Source organism: Pecten maximus, chromosome 11, assembly GCF_902652985.1.
Source record: "Pecten maximus chromosome 11, xPecMax1.1, whole genome shotgun sequence".
NCBI lineage: Eukaryota > Metazoa > Mollusca > Bivalvia > Pectinida > Pectinidae > Pecten > Pecten maximus.
This window is the reverse complement of record NC_047025.1, coordinates 17,176,332-17,197,829: the sequence shown is the minus strand read 5'-3', so window position 1 is coordinate 17,197,829 and position 21,498 is coordinate 17,176,332. Positions and strand designations below refer to the sequence as shown.

At 35.9% G+C, this 21,498-nt stretch overlaps 1 protein-coding gene across 4 annotated transcripts in view; it reads right to left on the bottom strand.

The window, feature by feature from the left end:
* Positions 1-21,498, bottom strand: part of LOC117337141 (kinesin-like protein KIFC3) — a 76,497-nt gene that overhangs the window by 12,557 nt on the left and 42,442 nt on the right. For all 4 annotated transcript variants that reach the window (XM_033897967.1, XM_033897970.1, XM_033897968.1 and 1 more), the window contains 14 exons: positions 14,430-14,613; positions 13,983-14,284; positions 13,656-13,808; positions 12,848-13,051; positions 12,112-12,297; positions 11,476-11,754; positions 10,735-10,846; positions 9,957-10,138; positions 9,659-9,763; positions 9,109-9,239; positions 8,693-8,816; positions 3,706-3,835; positions 2,448-2,645; positions 1,802-1,950 (listed from right to left, as the gene is read on the bottom strand). In XM_033897967.1, coding sequence (XP_033753858.1) covers positions 1,802-1,950; positions 2,448-2,645; positions 3,706-3,835; positions 8,693-8,816; positions 9,109-9,239; positions 9,659-9,763; positions 9,957-10,138; positions 10,735-10,846; positions 11,476-11,754; positions 12,112-12,297; positions 12,848-13,051; positions 13,656-13,808; positions 13,983-14,284; positions 14,430-14,613 — 2,439 coding nt within the window. The remainder of the gene's footprint in view (positions 1-1,801; positions 1,951-2,447; positions 2,646-3,705; positions 3,836-8,692; positions 8,817-9,108; positions 9,240-9,658; positions 9,764-9,956; positions 10,139-10,734; positions 10,847-11,475; positions 11,755-12,111; positions 12,298-12,847; positions 13,052-13,655; positions 13,809-13,982; positions 14,285-14,429; positions 14,614-21,498) is intronic.

The window sequence follows — 21,498 nt, the reverse complement described above, 5'->3', positions numbered from 1 at the left end:
ATTCTAATATTCATGAGTATATATAAATCATATACCACTAATATATTCTAATGTTCATGGGCATATAATTAATTGTTCTTTGTTTTCATGGTAAATACTCAAATGTGATTGGTCGAAAAATTCTTTTCATTCTTCTATGAAAGAAATTTCGAGAATGGCGCGAAAAATGTGACGTCACAATATGACAATTGACGTTGTGTATTGATTTGAGAAAAAGAATCCCATTTAAAAACAGTAAAATTGTACATAAAACATGTTTTAAATTAGAAAATCATTTTCAAAAATTAATTATAAGTGTTGATGTCAATTATTTTTTAGTTTCATCGGGGTATGAAACAAATTTTGTTTGCAAACTTCTGTAAGAATCCGCTACGCGGATTCATACAGTTTGCAAACAAAATTTGTTTCATACCCCGATGAAACTAAAAAAAATGACATCAATGCTTAATTATAAATCATATATGTACCACCAATATATTCTAATGTTCATAGGTATGTGCCTTTATCTAAGGATCATGATCAGTGCTAGCAGCCAAAATTGCAACACAGACAGAATTGTGAAAAGAATGATGAAAAAGCACTACAGATAGGATCTATAGTAAGGTAGATAGTCACAGCCAACTTGTACCATGCATAGTGGTACAATATCATTACTGAAAAAAAATACAATCGAAGGATATCATAGAAGGGACATAACTCTAAATGAAATAGACGTAAACAACAGTGATAATTCAGTACCATCCCAACATTATCTCTCAAAGCTCTGAAAACCCAGAGAAAATTCTGAAAAGGAGTGTCTGTGTTCATTATGATTTGAGCTTCACAATCTATACAGTATAGTCTAACTACATAATTTTATATACCTATTTAGTTGGTGTATAACATTTAAGAGACCGAGCTTTAAATACAAGATGTAAACACTGAAGTGGACACCACTGTCAACACAAGTAACATGCTAATCTTGCCCACGTACACTCAAGGGGGAAAAACGACTGATTTTATGGAGTAATAAATAGAGTGGTTACTTCAAAAATGGACATTCAACACTTCAGCTTTACTTTTACACACTGTAACCCTTTCAATATAGTGCATTTAAATATTCTTTAAATAATATGTATGTTTGTTTATATAGTATTCTGTAAATTTAATATGGACAAAGTCTAAACATAACACTATACATCTATCAAACAACTTTTTTTCTCATTTCTGATAAAAATTCTAATAATTTTGTACATAAAACCACTGGAAAATAGGACCTGTCTTTAACAAATGCATATTTTTTTCTTCAATTTTATTTACAACAAAATTAATTGATGGTGTGTGGTACCATTTGCATGTCAATGTTACACCAGCATGCACATATTATCCAAAACCATCTACACAGTTCTATAGTCTACTTTAATACAACACTATAAAAAATCATTATATGTACTAAAAATTTAAGATTTTAGAAATAGATGATTCTATTAAACTTTTAAGTGATTTGGAAAGGGCCTTTTATCATGACAGCAAATACAAAATTGGAAAAACCTATGTTTATTAGTAAAATTGCTCAATCTCCGGTACTGTTTAAGTCCAGTAGTACTTGTTACAAAGACTTGATATCTTTTAAAAATAAAGACAGCAATCTAAAAATTGTGTACTACTGAAACAAGAAATAATGTGAAAGCTAAGAAAACTTCAGTTTCCGAGACAAAACAGAACAAAACAGCAAAATTAAATAAAAGTAAAAGAGTGAAATCAAGCCCTTCATTGAAGACATGCTCAGAAGTCCCATCCACAAACAAAGGGAGCTAATTACCTCAGTATCACCATTTTCCACACGACGACTTGCTTGGCCAAGTTCGACGGTTCGGACACGCTGGGCAAAGTTGAGACTACATACAGTCTCACTTAGATTTTTCTCCACTGGTGCCACCTGGACGATCATAAGTGTCTTGCTGTCTCCACCTGAACAGGATAAAGGTTGATATCATTTACAGTTCCCCTGATCTTTCTATGAGCTTATACATTTCTCTTGTGTAGCAAACTTAATAAATTTAACCTAAACTATCTCTCTGGCTTGCTAATATTACATTACAATTTATGGTAGATGAAATGGTGCTTTCTTCGTCATAGTGAAGTTAAGTGAACTATCTTCTTTGTACAGAAAATGTCCATATTCTTTCTTTTCCAAACATGCCAAACAACTTACTATTTGGGATATAGTCTCAGTGTTTTGTTAGGTGATAATAATTTTAGAATCAAAACAATAATTATATAATAGTTTTACACACTATTTTGACCTTCAGAAGTGAATTTTCCTATCCAAAGTGAACTATGTACTAGTAGAGGTAGGGTTGGTAGTGGAGACACAAATATTCCTCTAAGTGGTATAAATGATATCGGCCATGTTAGGTGTAATGTTAAGATATTCCTCGGAATGGTAAGTAACAGTTTGTAATTACCTAGCGAGTCCTGAAGTAGGTAGGTGAGCCTGGAGTTGCGGTATGGCACATGGCTTTGTTTACTTCTCAGAGCATGTATGACATCACCCAATGAGGACAGAGATTTGTTGATACTCTGTGCCTCCTTCAGTCGTGTCCCATCAGCACCAGACTTACTCACTCGTTCCGACCCTGCCAGGTCCACAAGGTTTAGCTTTCCTACAAATACATGTAAAGTTCTTTGAGAAAACTGCCAATATTTAAATGAAAGTGCTGTAAAAAAAGTTATTTTGTTACAGTAAGCTCAAATAAATACCATTATATGTGTAGTAGCAAAGACATTATTTTTACAGAGATATTAATGATAAAAGATTCAACAGTTTTGCAATAGTTTTTCTTTCAAATAATATTGATGAAACAAGTAAGTTATAACCAATATTTCCCCAGTCCTGTAAACTATAGCCTAATTTTCCCCATTCCTGTAAACTATAGTCTAATTTTCCCCATTCCTGTAAACTATAGCCTAATTTTCCCCATTCCTGTAAATTATAGTCTGATTTTCCCCATTCCTGTAAATTATAGCCTAATTTTCCCCATTCCTGTAAATTATAGTCTAATTTTCCCCATTCCTGTAAATTATAGTCTAATTTTCCCCATTCCTGTAAATTGAAGTCTGATTTTCCCCATTCCTGTAAATTATAGTCTGATTTTCCCCATTCCTGTAAATTATAGTCTAATTTTCCCCATTCCTGTAAATTATAGTCTAATTTTCCCCAGTCCTGTAAATTATAGTCTGATTTTCCCCATTCCTGTAAATTATAGTCTGATTTTCCCCATTCCTGTAAATTATAGTATAATTTTCCCCATTCCTGTAAATTATAGTCTAATTTTCCCCAGTCCTGTAAACTATAGCCTAATTTTCCCCATTCCTGTAAACTATAGTCTGATTTTCCCCATTCCTGTAAATTATAGTCTAATTTTCCCCAGTCCTGTAAATTATAGCCTAATTTTCCCCAGTCCTGTAAATTATAGTCTGATTTTCCCCATTCCTGTAAATTATAGCCTAATTTTCCCCAGTCCTGTAAATTATAGTCTGATTTTCCCCATTCCTGTAAATTATAGTCTAATTTTCCCATTCCTGTAAACTATAGCCTAATTTTCCCCAGTCCTGTAAATTATAGTCTGATTTTCCCCATTCCTGTAAATTATAGTCTGATTTTCCCCATTCCTGTAAATTATAGTCTAATTTTCCCCATTCCTGTAAAACTCCCCAGCCTACCTGTACTCTGAACATTAGTGGTTTTGTTGACACCACTGACTGTAACACACAGCAGTGCATGTGACCGGGATGAATGCTCGTTCATATTAGTTGTTGCTGTTGCCCTGTTCTTTTGGCCAGTTGCGAATACCTGCAGAGAGTAATTTTAGAGCTTATATTTGTGTTTGGTGCACTTTTGATATCAAACAAAACTTCTTGAAAAATAAAATAAAATAAAACAAAATAGAAAATGTCTGTTAGAAATAAATGCCCCTGCTGCCACTTGACACCCCAAAACACAGTTTGGTGAGGATTGCATCAGCTATTCGGATTGTTGTTTGAAATGAAATGGTACCTTCTGGTTAATGCAACCTACATAACACTCCAAATGGTATACCAAGGTATATGACCTTCACTTATTAACATTTTGCTTTACCTGGTATATGACTAGCATACAGCTGTTCTCTAAAGAGAATATGGAATTTACCTATATGCTGACATTCTCTGGTACATAATTATACAGGTACAAAATGTATTTAAAATGTATGACTGATTTGGGGAACAAATAGCAATCAACCTCCCCTGGTGACAGTCAAGTAGGTCAAAGATCAGAGTGATGAGCTGCCTGAGCTGAAAGTTCCCAGCCAATGATAAAAGGGAGATCACTTTCATTGGTTGAGCTCATTAAAATATCTCAAATTCTCTGACAGTGGTCAAAAGAGTGAAGACAGGGGTCAACAACCTTTAAAATTTAGCTTGTCACTTACAGGGTGTCTTATCTACTTGACCCAAACAACAAGAGATCCCAGAGGGATCTTGGCGCCCACCATTGAAAGATCTTTATAGGTTCCATGTCAGATTGATCTTTTCTCTACTTTTCCCTTCCTCTAAGTCTTACTAATCTTATGTGTCTGTGTATTTTCATAAACAGCCCTCTAAAGCTAGTACATTTCAAACAAGGGGAACCTATATATAAAATTTAAGATTTAGCGATAATGGCTGTCTGTCGGCCATGTTGTTTTCGGATTGGTCCCAATATGCATAACTAGGCACTGAGGGAAACCTACATATGAAATTTGAGAAAGATCCCTTCAGTACTTTCTGAGAAATAGCGATAACAAACTTCAATTGTCAAAATCCAAGATGGCTGCCTGCGGCCATGTTGTTTTCCGATTGGTCTCAAAATGCAATATGCATAACTAGGCACCAAGGGGAACCTACATATGAAATTTGAGAAAGATCCCTTCAGAACTTTATGAGAAATAGCGATAACAATCTTCAATTGTCAAAATCCAAGATGGCTGCCTGTCGGCCATGTTGTTTTCAGATTGGTCTCAAAATGCAATATGCATAACTAGGCACTAAGGGGGACCTACATATGAAATTTGGGAAAGATCCCTTCATTACTTTTTGAGAAATAGCGATAACAAACTTCAATTGTCAAAATCCAAGATGGCTGCCTGTTGACCATGTTGTTTTCTGATTGGTCTCAAAATGCAATATGCATAACTAGGCACCGAGGGAAACCTGCATATGAAATTTCAGAAAGATCTCTTCATCACTTTCTGAGAAATAGCGATAACAAACTTCAATTGTCAAAATCAAAGATGGCTGCCTGTCGGCCATGTTGTTTTCCGATTGGTCTCAAAATGCAATATGCATAACTAGGCACCAAGGGGAACCTACATATGAAATTTGAGAAAGATCCCTTCAGTACTTTATGAGAAATAGCGATAACAATCTTCAATTGTCAAAATTCAAGATGGCTGCCTGTCGGCCATGTTGTTTTCAGATTGGTCTCAAAATGCAATATGCATAACTAGGCACTAAGGGGAACCTACATATGAAATTTGAGAAAGATCCCTTCAGTACTTTCTGAGAAATAGCGATAACAAACTTCAATTGTCAAAATCCAAGATGGCTGCCTGTCGGCCATGTTGTTTTCAGATTGGTCTCAAAATGCAATATGCATAACTAGGCACCAAGGGGAACCTACATATGACATTTGAGAAAGATCCCTTCATTACTTTCTGAGAAATAGCGATAACAAACTTCAATTGTCAAAATCCAAGATGGCTGCCTGTCGGACCATGTTGTTTTCCGATTGGTCTCAAAATGCAATATGCATAACTAGGCACCGACGGGAACCTACATATGAAATTTGAGAAAGATCCCTTCAGTACTTTCTGAGAAATAGCGATAACAAACTTCAATTGTCAAAATCCAAGATGGCTGCCTGTCGGCCATGTTGTTTTCCGATTGGTCTCAAAATGCAATATGCATAACTAGGCACCAAGGGGAACCTACATATGAAATTTGAGAAAGATCCCTTCAGTACTTTCTGAGAAATAGCGATAACAAACTTCAATTGTCAAAATCCAAGATGGCTGCCTGTCGGCCATGTTGTTTTCCGATTGGTTTCAAAATGCAATATGCATAACTAGGCACCAAGGGGAACCTACATATGAAATTTGAGGAAGATCCCTTCAGTACTTTCTGAGGAATAGCGATAACAAACTTCAATTGTCAAAATCCAAGATGGCTGCCTGTTGACCATGTTGTTTTCCGATTAGTCTCAAAATGCAATATGCATAACTAGGCACCAAGGGGAACCTACATATGGAATTTAAGAAAGATCCCTTCAGTACTTTCTGAGAAATAGCGATAAAAAACTTCAATTGTTAAAATCCAAGATGGCTGCCTGTCAGCCATGTTGTTTTCTGATTGGTCTCAAAATGCAATATGCATAACTAGGCACCAAGGGGAACCTACATATGAAATTTGAGAAAGATCCCTTCAGTACTTTCTGAGAAATAGCGATAAAAAACTTCAATTGTCAAAATCCAAGATGGCTGCCTGTCGGCCATGTTGTTTTCAGATTGGTCTCAAAATGCAATATGCATAACTAGGCACCAAGGGGGACCTACATATTACATTTGGGGAAGATCCCTTCATTACTTTTTGAGAAATAGCGATAACAAACTTCAATTGTCAAAATCCAAGATGGCTGCCTGTCGGCCATGTTGTTTTCTGATTGGTCTCAAAATGCAATATGCATAACTAGGCACCAAGGGGAACCTACATATGATATTTGCAGAAAGATCTCTTCAGTCCTTTCTGAGAAATAGCGATAACAAACTTCAATTGTCAAAATCCAAGATGGCTGCATGTCGGACATGTTGTTTTCCGATCGGCCCCAAAATGCAATATGCATAACTAGGCACCAAGGGGAACCTACATATGAAATTTGAGAATGATCCCTTCAGTGCTTTAAAATCCCTGTCGGCCATGTTGTTTTCCGATCGGTCCCAAAATGCAATATGCATAACTAGGCACCAAGGGAAACCCACATATCAAATTTGAGAAAGATCCCTTCAGTACTTTCTTAGAAATAGCGATAACAAACTTCAATTGTCAAAATCCAAGATGGCTGCCTGTCGGCCATGTTGTTTTCCGATCGGTCCCAAAATGCAATATGCATAACTAGGCACCAAGGGAAACCAACATATGAAATTTGAGAAAGATCCCTTCAGCTCTTTCTCAGAAATAGCGATAACAAACTTCAATGGTCAAAATCCAAGATGGCTGCCTGTCGGCCATGTTGTTTTCCGATCGGTCCCAAAATGCAATATGCATAACTAGGCACCAAGGGGAACCTACATATGAAATTTGAGAAAGATCCCTTCAGTACTTTCTGAGGATTAGCGATAACAAGAATTGTTTACGGACGGACGGACGGACGGACGGACGGACGGACGGAGGGAGGGACGGACGGACGGACGGACGACGGACCACGGACGCAGGGCGATTTGAATAGCCCACCATCTGATGATGGTGGGCTAAAAATGTCAAATGATTTTTGATTTAACCTATATCAATTATAGGTTTAAATGATACAATTGAATTGTATTGTTATGGTGAGATATACCTCTTCTTCATTACTTTCATTAAAAATTATTTATCATTTTTGACTTTGCTATCTATCCAGAGGAATCAGTCCTATCTATAAGAATCTATAGATTATTTTTTCTGCTGCAACATTTCTACCTTTGACTTCATTGCTGTAATATTTCAAAATCTGCATTGTATATTTGAAATGAAATAAAGAAATAACTTAGCTACAGTTTACACAAGTAAAAGTTGATTTTTCAACAAAAAATACTTCCCAGGAAATTTTGACTCCTTAAATTAATTCTTATACATATTTATCATTAGACAGTGACATATTTTATCAAAATATTGAAGTTCAGATCTACTTGATATTTTTATCTGTTATATTGTTTCTGTCAAATAACCTATATAAACATCTGAAAAATCATATCATAGATCGCAGATTTATTTGCAAGTAACCCCCTTTGTTGTCTATCTACTTCAATCCTTCTTGTTTTTTTCAGTAAATTGTTTTTCTTGCTTTCAAACACTTTATTTGAAAGCTTTTTTTTTTTGGTAGTTGCATTTTTGCTGCTCGAAAGTCCAGCGACATGACTTTGTGGTTGCTTGAATTGTACAACCATGGGATACGCGTCAAGCAAGAAACAAAACAGACTCTCATGTTGGCCCATCACAGCAAGTTTTTGGAGTTTTATATTTTTCATTCATTTACTCTACCCAAGCATACAAATATTTAGTGCCGACATCACAATTCACCTTCAGACAAGTCAGACAAGTGTTTTATTTCATTTTCTGAAACTTGTCCGACAATGATTTTTACTGTCCCGGACAATCGGGTTTGTTGAGCCCTGGACCAGTCACCTGAGTTAACAGGAAGTTCCCAAATCCTCATGAAATGGTCACTAAGCAACTTGACTGAGTTGACAGAAAGTCTTTGAGTCAATGGTAACTAAATTGGTTCAAAAATCCATCCACTGATTACCAAATAAAACAAAACACACAAATGCAGATGTCAAAGTTTTCCCTACAGTCAATGAATTTAATCTTATTCCAAAATACATAATACTGAGATGGTATCACATGATAGAGCCCAGTAGTTAGTCGGATGTGTACTCACCTTGTTAACCTCCTCAACAGACCTCACCTCCTTGACACATAGCCCTGGCACGTACAGCTGACCATCTGTGTTCATCTTCACATCAAGTTTGGCCGAGCTGTCATCACCAGATGTCAACAGGTCTCTGTCAACATATACATATTATCAGATTTAAAACATTTAATATGTGTCTTATATTCCTTTATGATATTTATAAACATTGCTTACTTGGCACAAAACCAATCCAGTATATATATACCAAACAGATCCTGAACAGGTAAGGAAACCATTATTATCTAGTGATAATTATGACTGTATCACATCAAAGGATGTCAGAAAAGTTCATTTTTCTACCTGTGAATAGATAACCAACTTTCTACTTTGATGTTTTTTTGTTTTTTTTTGTTTTAGATAACCAGTGACCTTTGACCACTAACCTGATGACCTCATTATAGATTTCTAGGACAGTGACAGTGATTTTGTATGTCCAGTCACACCCTCGAGTGGATGTCTCCCGGAACAGCTCTTGAAGTGCCCTCTGGTTGATGCCCGCATCCTCAGGTGGACCCTATAGAAAATTGTATCATTGACATAGCATTGCCATACCAACATTGAACATTACCACGACAACATTAAACATTACCATGACAACATTGAACATTACCATGACAACATAAAACATTACCATGACAACATAAAACATTACCATGACAACATTAAACATTACCATGACAACATTAAACATTACCATGACAACGTTAAACATTACTTTTACATTAATGTATATGGTAACATGACAATGACATGCATAATGCATGCACTTACGAAGTTATAAAGACCTGGTATGTTGAAATATACATATCTCATTTTGCCATATGCAATAATTTCAGGAACTTTAAAGACCAAGAAAATGGCATGAATTCGCAATCAACAGAATTTTTAATTACTAAATAATAAGGATGACATTTCAAGCAGCATTGTACATACCTCCATCGTATATGTCTTTCCAGAGCCTGTCTGTCCATAGGCAAAGATGCATACATTGTACCCATCAATACATGATGTCACTAATGATTGTACTTCATTAAATACCTGTAATAGAAACAAACTTCAATGAATATAATCGAAAGTACACTGTAGTTAAAATCATAATACACAAATTACTTCCCTTTTGGCTTATTCAAACTTTTTCTCAATAAAACAGAAAATGTGAAATCATATTTTTAGAGATAAAACTGGAAAAAAAAATTTTGTGACACAATAAGCGCAAAGACTCTTTGTATACCTCTGTCTGTGAACTGGTTTCTGTGAAAACCCTGTCAACCTCGAATGTCTGGCTTCGTCCCTTATTGATTACATGAAGGAGTCCATCATCGTCCTGGTCGTATGTCACCACAGACTGAGACATAACACCATTACCATCTTCTTGAATCTTTGGTCGAACACGACAAAATACTCGGATGTTTCCTGTCAGAAAATACAGAAATGTTCATCATTATATTACAATTTAATTACCTTATATCCCCTATAATTATCATGCCTTTTTAGCCCATATCACTGAGGTTGATGTTTGACCTCAGATAATACATTAGATAACACATTGACATACACACAGTAGTACAGTGTTCACATGTGTTGTTGACATTAGATACCACATTGACATACACACAGCAGTACAGTGTACACATGTGTTGTTGACATTAGATAACACATTGACATACATACAGCAGTACAGTGTACACATGTGTTGTTGACATTAGATAACACATTGACATACTGTGTACAGCAGTACAGTGTACACATGTGTTGTTGACATTAGATAACACATTGACATACACACAGCAGTACAGTGTACACATGTGTTGTTGACATTAGATAACACAGACATACACACAGCAGTACAGTGTACACATGTGTTGTTGACATTAGATAACACAGACATACACACAGCAGTACACATGTGTTGTTGACATTAGATAACACATTGACATACACACAGCAGTACAGTGTACACATGTGTTGTTGACATTAGATAACACATTGACATACACGTGCACACAAACCTTTTAGTTCCACAAGTTCGTTGTGGTATTTCTTTCTGAGTGCCATCTCTCTAAAGTATTTTTTGATTAGCTCCTGGTTATAGTCATGGATGCCTCGAATTGCCCGTGCTGTCTGCATGTTACAAGTAAAAAATAATTCATTTTCAATTATTATAGAATGAAATAGTACATAACCTCATTTTTTATCTATTTGTCACCAATTCTTCAAACCGGCTTTATTTGTCATCCAAACCCACTTAGTTATTTGACCGTGGAGACTATCTCCTTTTTGACTGTAAGAGCCCACTTCCCCTTAGGAAAGAAAAGTAGTGTTATGACTGGGACCCACTTCCCCTCAGGCCAGTAGGGTAGTGTTATGACTGGGACCCACTTCCCCTCAGGCCTGTAGGGTAGTGTTATGACTGGGACCCACTTCCCCTCAGGCCTGTAGGGTAGTGTTTTGACCTGGGACCCACTTCCCCTCAGGCCAGTAGGGTAGTGTTTTGACTGGGACCCACTTCCCCTCAGGCCAGTTGGGTAGTGTTTTGACCTGGGACCCACCTCTATCATCTATAAAAGATTTGATCAGGCTCTACCTGCTGTTTGATCTATGACACTCTTGTCACAATACCTATCTACATCTACCATAGACCTATCTTTGTTTTGACATGGACCTGTCTCTTTGATTCTCAATAGTACATCCATTCTGACCAAAAAAACTTCTGGAAAATTGAACTTCAATATGAATGACCTTGAATGTACCTCTTTTTTGACCTGCGACACAGTCTCCTTGATAATAGTGGGGAACTTCTTTGTTTGCTTCTGTAGGAGGACATGCTCGCGAACCAGTTGGACCATAATTGGCTTGAGCTGCTCCAAATGTTGATACACATGCTGGTGTTTTATTCTTAGGGTTTCCAGCTCATGTTCAAGGTCACGCCTGACTGATCGCACAGCTTCTTCCTTTTCTCTCTTCACATTGTCTATCTCATCCATCAGCTCATGTGTGACAGTCTCAGTTTCCTGTTCCAGCCTCGTCATCTAACAAACCATCAAACAATCCATACAAAATGGAATATCTTTTACCCAGTTTTATTATGCTGTGCAACTAGCATTTTTGTGACAGGTATTTAAATAAAACATACTGAAGATTTCAAACTTTAGGCAAGTAGAATGATGTATCAACATATAATTATATTTTAATGAAATTTCCTCAGTTCATTAGTTGATGAATTATATCATTCTTCAAGCCTAAATTTGGTTTTTGACGAATTATTTTATGAATTCATAGATAATCATGTGATAAATGCATTTTCGATTCTATGGACAGAATGGCATTCAATAACAAAAACAGCATTAAAATTTGTCCTATTTTTGATATTTGAAATTCTTTTTTACCTCCTCCATCTTCTCTTCACATTGCCTGCATGCTTCCTGCAGCTGACCCCTGACCTCTTTCACCTCTAACCTCAATGTCTCGACCTCTGACTGCAGTGTAGCCTTCTCCTCCTGACACTTTTTGTAGTTCCTCTTGAGCTCCTCCGACTCTGTCTGTACCTCCACACGCTTTATCTTTGTTATGACCTGCCACCAAGAAAAAATTTACAATAACTAAAAATTTTCATCTGAAACTGACTGATACTATAAGAAATTTTTGTTTTTGTTCTTTTTTCCAAAATTAAAAGCTATGTCTTAATTTTTATTTCAGAAAGTCTTTTTGACTTGTACTTTAATTTTTTGACCTTGTAATAAGCATTTGCTATTTACTATTCCTAATTCAGAAACAAGGCAAAATTCTCCACCTCTGGTCCAGACAATATTGAGTATAACAACAAACAATGGTCATAATGCTATATAGGGCCGGCCAAATTTCAGTACATGGAACTCAATGCAACCATCCAAGATGTACTCATAAACAATATTTGACATTTGTAGGTAACACAGAATGTCTTATATATCCCAGATTGCCTGGTTGATGGAATACAAACTTTTAACCACATCTAGTACAAATGTACAACGTTTAATATGAAGCTATAAATTACGGAAAACCCAAAGCTTAAACAGGAGCGTTTATATGCTATACATGGCCTGTGTAGAAGGTTTGAGATATAAATTCAGTATTTAGAAGTTCTACCTCTGGCTCCTTAGCATGTAAAGCAGTCAACTCAGCTTGTAACTCCCTCATTTTACGAGCTGTGGCCTGACTTTCATTTCTGAGAGTTGTCTGCTCCTGACGGTGTTTATTTTGAAGGCCGGTGAGCTCTTCGGATTTCTTCACCACCTTGCTCTCCAGTATTGTAATCTTTTGTTGTAATTTGGATATTTCCTCGTCAAGTTGCTGTGCAAAGTGTACATTTTCATTATTATACAGTAATGCCATGAACATTTTCTCTAAATAAAAGTTAATGTCTGTAGCTCTGACAATTATAAAGACCAGCTTGAGACAAATTTATCATAATATCAGTATAATATCCTAAATATAATATTTTATATTCCAAATGTAAATACACAGGGAATGAAAAAGTAATTGTGAGTACATGCAATAAGTGTACATTCTTTGTCCAGAATTTGACCTATGAATTACAAAATATGATCTACAGCTATAGGGGTCTACCCAAATACTGACCCTGTGTTGATAATATGATAAAATTACATGATGATGATGATGATGATGATGATGGATGAAGGTGAGAATTGGACATGATGATGATGATGAAGGTGAGAATTGAAGTTGATTAGAGTGAGAAAGATATTATTATAATGATACATGTATACATATTGAATGTATCTGGAAAATAAAAAAGTTACAAAAATTACATCATAATGGTGCAGAAAAAGTTGAATAAATCAACATTTCACAAAAATCAACACAGAAAAGTATTTACACCCGAGTCCAAGTGTTACAACCTCACGACATTTCTGTTGATTAATCTTCTGCTTACCTGGTATTGCTTGGCACCTTGTTTGACCATGTCTGTGGACTGACTGTACACCTGTTTTAGATCGGTCAGTTCCTCCTGGAGTCGGTCATTGTCTCCCTGTAGCTTGGCCACCTGTTTCTCTGTGTCAGTGGTGCAGGGTCCAGTGTCTGACGACTTTAATGGTCAGAGAGACAGTGAGACACAACTAGTGAGATGTCATTGAGACAAAACAATTATTGAGACACAGTCAAAACTTTTTTGTAAGTGAGACACATTCATTGAAGCAAGTCATTACAATACAGATATTCAATTCTTTATAAAAACATGACGATTACCCAGTACACATACCTGACCACTTTTATGGAGTCTATCTATAGTGTCCCGAAGATCACAGTTCTCTTTCTGAAGGTCATTTATAGCTTTGTCCAGCCCCAGGCCATGGTCTCCTCCCCTGACCCCAGGTTCTGGCCCAACTTCTTTGCTCTCAGGATTCAGGACTACACTGAGCTGTAACTGTTCCTCAAGGCGTCGGGTGAGGTCCACTTTCTCTGCCTGGAGTCGCTTCACCTCCTCAATCAGCCTCATTGTGGTCCCACTCCCCGTGTGGGGGATGTTGTTGTTATCACCAAGGGGTCGACATTTTACTGGACCTGAATCAAGTATGGAGAGATTATACATACATGACGTAGGTATAAGGTATATTTAACTTGTAAAAACTTTACCAAATTTAACTGGGAATGTTGATATACCTTATGGACCTAGAAATGCTTGTGACATGTTTCCATGGCTACATACCTTGTTCCAGCTGCTGGACCCTGGCCTCGTTCTCCTCCAGCAGTCCCTGTAGGTTAGTGATGAGGTTCTCTTTCTCCTGTAGTTGTGTCTCCTGTGTTTTACACAGGATCTTCATGTGCTGTCTCTTCGTGCTCTCCTCCCGTTCCAGTCGTAACTTGTAGTGCTTTGTCTTGTCAGTCAACGTCTGATGAAATAAATTATAATTCAATTTCAGCTTTTGGTATTATTCAATATATATACAATAACTGACTGAATTAATCTTCTTTAAGCCTCTCTTTGTTTTTGTAACATGAATTATGACAAAATTACAAAAATATGTCAATTGATAGAATATATATACCCTATAGATGATATAATGTGAGAATCAATATTGTAGTTCTTCATAATTGTAATTAAAACCGGGAAACTATCCACTGATTATGGGAACCTCTAATACGGTGCTCCGCTCTCTATATGTAAATGAGCCACGGAAAATATGTCATAATACAAATGCACAGACTGGTTTGTTTGTGAGGCTATTAGATGAAAATAAAAGATAGGCTTAATGTGTAAAACCAAAAATGAATTAAAAGTGAAACTTTTCAGCATTTGATAAACAAACCCATGTATTTTGAGTTTATCATCCGCGGATGTAACTTAGTGCTCACAGGGTTGGTTATTGTTCTAATTTTAGATGTTTACTTTAATTAGGAATTGTTGATGTAGTTGAGAAAACTTTAAGGAAATGTAATGAAGATATACCCAGAGAGGAATCAAATTTTGAAGTTTAACTCGATAAAAGTTTTATATTTATAAACAAAAACATCATGGCTTTAAATCAACAACTATATGTCGGAAAAGCAATTTCAGAATTTAATTCAGCCCTTATATGGCAGATGAAATAAATGACAAACATTTTATTTTCAGTTGATATATTTAATCACACTATAACCTAAGTCACTCTCCGACAAGCTGTATATAAACCTTAGTCACTCTCTGACAAGCTATATATCAACCTTAGTCACTCTCTGACAAGCTATAAATCAACCTTAGTCACTCTATCACAAGCTATATATCACCTTAGTCACTCTGTCACAAGCTATATATATCAACCTTAGTCACTCTCTGACAAGCTATATATCAACCTCAGTCACTCTCTGACAAGCTATATATCAACCTCAGTCACTCTCTGACAAGCTATATATCAACCTCAGTCACTCTCTGACAAGCTATATATCAACCTTAGTCACTCTCTGACAAGCTATATATCAACCTTAGTCACTCTCTGACAAGCTATATATCAACCTTAGTCACTCTCTGACAAGCTATATATCGACCTTAGTCACTATCACAAGCTATATATCAACCTCAGTCACTCTCTGACAAGCTATATATCAACCTTAGTCACTCTCTGACAAGCTATATATCAATCTTAGTCACTCTCTGACAAGCTATATATCACCTTATTCACTCTATCACAAGCTATATATCAACCTTAGTCACTCTCTGGTAAGCTATATATCAACCTTAGTCACTCTCTGACAAGCTATATATCAACCTCAGTCACTCTCTGACAAGCTATATATCAACCTTAGTCACTCTCTTACAAGCTATATATCACCTTAGTCACTCTCTGACAAGCTATATATCAACCTTAGTCACTCTCTGACAAGCTATATATCAACCTCAGTCACTATCACAAGCTATATATCAACCTTAGTCACTCTCTGACAAGCTATATATCAACCTTAGTCACTCTCTGACAAGCTATATATCACCTTAGTCACTCTCTGACAAGCTATACATCAACCTTAGTCACTTTCTGACAAGCTATATATCAACCTTAGTCACAATCACACAAGATATATATCAACCTTAGTCACTCTCTGACAAGCTATATATCAACCTTAGTCACTACCACCAGCTATATATCAACCTTAGTCACTATCTCCCAAGCTATATATCAACCTTAGTCACTCTCTGACAAGCTATATATCAACCTTAGTCACTATCTCACAAGCTATAAATCAACCTTAGTCAATATCTCACAAGCTATATATCAACCTTAGTCACTATCTGGCAAGCTATATATCAACTTCAGTCACTCTCTGACAAGCTATATATCAACCTCAGTCACTCTCTGACAAGCTTTATATCAACCTTAGTCACTCTCTGACAAGCTATATATCAACCTTAGTCACTCTCTGACAAGCTATATATCAACCTTAGTCACAATCTCACAAGCTATATATCAACCTCAGTCACTTTCTGACAAGCTATATATCAACCTTAGTCACTCTCTGACAAGATATATACAAATGTATCAATCTTAGTCACTATCACCAGCTATATATCAACCTTAGTCACTATCTGACAAGCTATATATCAACCTTAGTCACTCTCTGACAAGCTATATATTAACCTCAGTCACTCTCTGACAAGCTATATATCAACCTTAGTCACTCTCTGACAAGCTATATATTAACCTTAGTCACTCTGACAAGCTATATATCAACCTTAGTCACTATCACAAGCTATATATCAACCTCAGTCACTATCTCACAAGCTACATATCAATCTTAGTCACTCTCTGACAAGCTATATGTCAACCTTAGTCACTATCTGACAAGCTATATATCAACCTTAGTCACTATCTGACAAGCTATATATCAACCTTAGTCACTCTGACAAGCTATATATCAACCTTAGTCACTATCTGACAAGCTATATATCACCTTAGTCACTCTCTGACAAGCTATATATCACCTTAGTCACTCTGTCACAAGCTATAAATCAACCTTAGTCACTCTCTGACAAGCTATAAATCAACCTTAGTCACTCTCTGACAAGCTATATATCAACCTTAGTCACTCTCTGACAAGCTATATATCAACCTTAGTCACTCTGACAAGCTATATATCAACCTTAGTCACTCTCTGACAAGCTATATATCAACCTTAGTCACTATCTCACAAGCTATATATCAACCTTAGTCACTATCTCACAAGCTATAAATTAACCTTAGTCACTCTGTCACAAGCTATAAATCAACCTTAGTCACTCTCTGACAAGCTATATATTAACCTCAGTCACTATCTGACAAGCTATATATCAACCTTAGTCACTCTCTGACAAGCTATATATCAACCTTAGTCACTCTCTGACAAGCTATATATATCAACCTTAGTCACTCTCCGACAAGCTATATATCAACCTTAGTCACTCTCTAACAAGCTATATATCAACCTTAGTCACTCTCTGACAAGCTATATACCAACCTTAGTCACTCTCTGACAAGCTATATATCAACCTTAGTCACTATCTCACAAGCTATATATCAACCTTAGTCACTCTCTGACAAGCTATATATCAACCTTAGTCACTCTCTGACAAGCTATATATCAACCTTATTCACTCTCTGACAAGCTATATATCAACCTTAGTCACTATCTGACAAGCTATATATCAATCTTAGTCACTCTCTGACAAGCTATATATCAACCTTAGTCACTCTCTGACAAGCTATATATCAACCTTAGTCACTATCTGACAAGCTATATATCAACCTTAGTCACTCTCTGACAAGCTATATATCAACCTTAGTCACTCTCTGACAAGCTATATATCAACCTTAGTCACTATCTGACAAGCTATATATCAACCTTAGTCACTATCTGACAAGCTATAAATTAACCTTAGTCACTCTGTCACAAGCTATATATCAACCTTAGTCACTCTCTGACAAATGTTAAGATAGCTCTAGCTGTCATATCATAATTCACAGTTTCTCTATTACAAACTATTCTGATAGCTCTGGTTGTTACTCTATAAATCTCAAACAGCTCCATCACAATAAACATGTTATAGCTCTGGTTGTTACTCTATAAATCTCAAACAGCTCCATCACAATAGACATGTTATAGCTCTGGTTGTTACTCTATAAATCTCAAACAGCTCCATCACAATAAACATGTTATAGCTCTGGTTGTTACTCTATAAATCTCAAACAGCTCCATCACAATAGACATGTTATAGCTCTGGTTGTTACTCTATAAATCTCAAACAGCTCCATCACAATAAACATGTTATAGCTCTGGTTGTTACTCTATAAATCTCAAACAGCTCCATCACAATAGACATGTTATAGCTCTGGTTGTTACTCTATAAATCTCAAACAGCTCCATCACAATAAACATGTTATAGCTCTGGTTGTTACTCTATAAATCTCAAACAGCTCCATCACAATAAACATGTTATAGCTCTGGTTGTTACTCTATAAATCTCAAACAGCTCCATCACAATAGACATGTTATAGCTCTGGTTGTTACTCTATAAATCTCAAACAGCTCCATCACAATAAACATGTTATAGCTCTGGATGTTACTCTATAAATCTCAAACAGCTCCATCACAATAGACATGTTATAGCTCTGGTTGTTACTCTATAAATCTCAAACAGTTCCATCACAATAAACATATGTTATAGCTCTGGATGTTACTCTATAAATCTCAAACAGCTCCATCACAATAAACATGTTATAGCTCTGGATGTTACTCTATAAATCTCAAACAGCTCCATCACAATAAACATGTTATAGCTCTGGATGTTACTCTATAAATCTCAAACAGCTCCATCACAATAAACATGTTATCTTCCATGTTCTCCAACAGGCTATAAATCCCGATTGAATTGTGAAATGCCTAAGCTGTTTATCAATCTGTTTTTGTGACCAAACTACATGTACACTGTGTCACTTTTCCTTAAAACAAGTAAAGCGTAAACAGAGTCAAACTATCATTGCTAGGACAAACACATGGATACAGTCCAGAATCAATAAAAGACTGAAGCTAGCCGTATTTAAATGTGGCAACAAGCCATTACAGACACATCATTTCCATTAAAGAAAAAAATGAAACTTTACCCTACTGAATAAAAAAAAAATAATGAAGGTCTAGTTACTATACCTAGGCAATTGTCTATCTCCAATCAACGTTCAAATATGTAGGAGTGTCAATTTTTTTTTGTTTTTTTTTAAATTTTTTTTTCAATTCTTTTTTATTTTATTTTCTATTATTCCAGTTTTAATGATACATGAAGATGTCCACAAAATATAATCATCATGATAATAATAACAGTGTACTCCTAAGACTCATCTATTTGGTAAACTCCTTACATATACCCTAGATTTTTTTTAAATAGGAGAAACAAGGACACAAAGTTGAAGCAGCGGTACATTTCGCTGACACAAGGGACTTAGAAGTAGGGTAGTTAAGTAATTAAATGCATTGATGGCCAGGTGTATCGCTTTGAAAAACCATCATGTTAAATGTCGCTTTGAAAAACCATCTATGATGTTAAATGATATATATCTTTTTATTCTGATTAATTTTTGTATTATGGGTCTTAACGGTCACCTAAGTTCTGAAACTTTCCTGTAAATTTGACCCATTTTGGCCCACCCATTAGCCCCTTGGGTTCAGTCAGGGCCAATATGTACATTTTTGTACATATTAATCTGCTATCCCATACTCGTACTTCTGATCATCATCAAGTTTGGATTCTCTATGTAAACAGATTGTTTATCCCCTCCCTAGGGGATACCTGACAGTCATGAAATTCACAATTTTGGTAAAGCACCTTAATAAGGCCCTTCCAAACCTGAAGAGTATGTGATTTTAATATATCTGTTTTTTGAGCAAAAGAAGCGGTTTCTGAGAAGTCGTAAACGTAAATTGTCTATGTATGTACCATGCATGACAATGAACAAAAGGCGATTAGAAGAGGTTGATCACTTAAGATTTTGTCTCAGTTGACCTTACAATTCAGAAACTCGACTATTATTTTCCTGTTATATTAGTTCCCTTGCACACCAATGTAACCAATCCAAAATGTAGTGATACCTAAAATATTTTCGTAGTATTGTCTGTGGTGGAAAAAAAATGTTCAACTGGTGCACACTTAAATTTGATTCCTTTATTGGCTCAACACACCAGGGAGTACAAATAGTTAGTAGTTTATACCAAATTCTTCAGTCCAATATCTCTACCCATATATATATGTACCACACTAGATACAATGTCAGACTCTCCTGAGGGCTAGTCAGTCGTATGCTTTCTTTAGTCAATCCCACTTTAATTTTGGTGCCTTACACAACAAAGAAAACCTTCCCAGTACTAACAGACCTGTATCTTATGTACAGCATTCCTTACTGATGTAACAGTACACAGTATGACTTCAACAGTCAGAAATAGCATCATTGCTAAAATGACACTGGATGTCCCTTATCCGGTTTGATAGTAAGCTATGAGCATTTTCAATAGAAATATTGATATTTTACAACGTTACACATCTATATATGTACCATTTATATAAAAGACAATTACGTTTGCCTTCAGAATATTTAAGTATTTGCGCCCATATATACATACACCTTAAAACACAAAGGTGGAAAAGTGTTAAAAAAATTAATTCTACCGCAAGTAAAATCACTTTATATACTGTATATAGTATTCAACAACCTAATCACAAGATCACATTGGAATTTATTTTAGAGTAGAGAGGCAAAATTACAAATCTAATTTTACTGAAAATTCACTTCACCTAAGTGTCCAGATCCAGAAAAAGAGAAACAGAATATATATTATTTTCTTATTTTACGATTCATTGTTCACAGAGATGCTTGGTAGATATGTAACTAAAGGAAATGTTTTGGAAATCATTGCTGCAGTAGACAGTTAAATCATCCAAACACAGATTTAAGTGATATCAGATAGAATGATAAAAAGGTTCTGTGATGGTAGACTATACATTATACATTTATATACAAGGAGATTCCACTTGATGACTGTAAAACAGACTTGTCTGGCCAGCCGTTCCCCTGACAATATCCTGTGAACTCAATATCAATTTCCTTTGACTTGCACACATACATAAGCGTATGCCAAGACGATGATAGCAATGCAGCAGAATTAGTCCTTAAACAGGAAGTTCAACACTTTTACTGTAGCTCATCGAAATATAAATCTGGGTAAGATTGAAAGTGTATAATTAAATATAACATCCGGATTCCAGTTCCTGGTCCTCTCACACA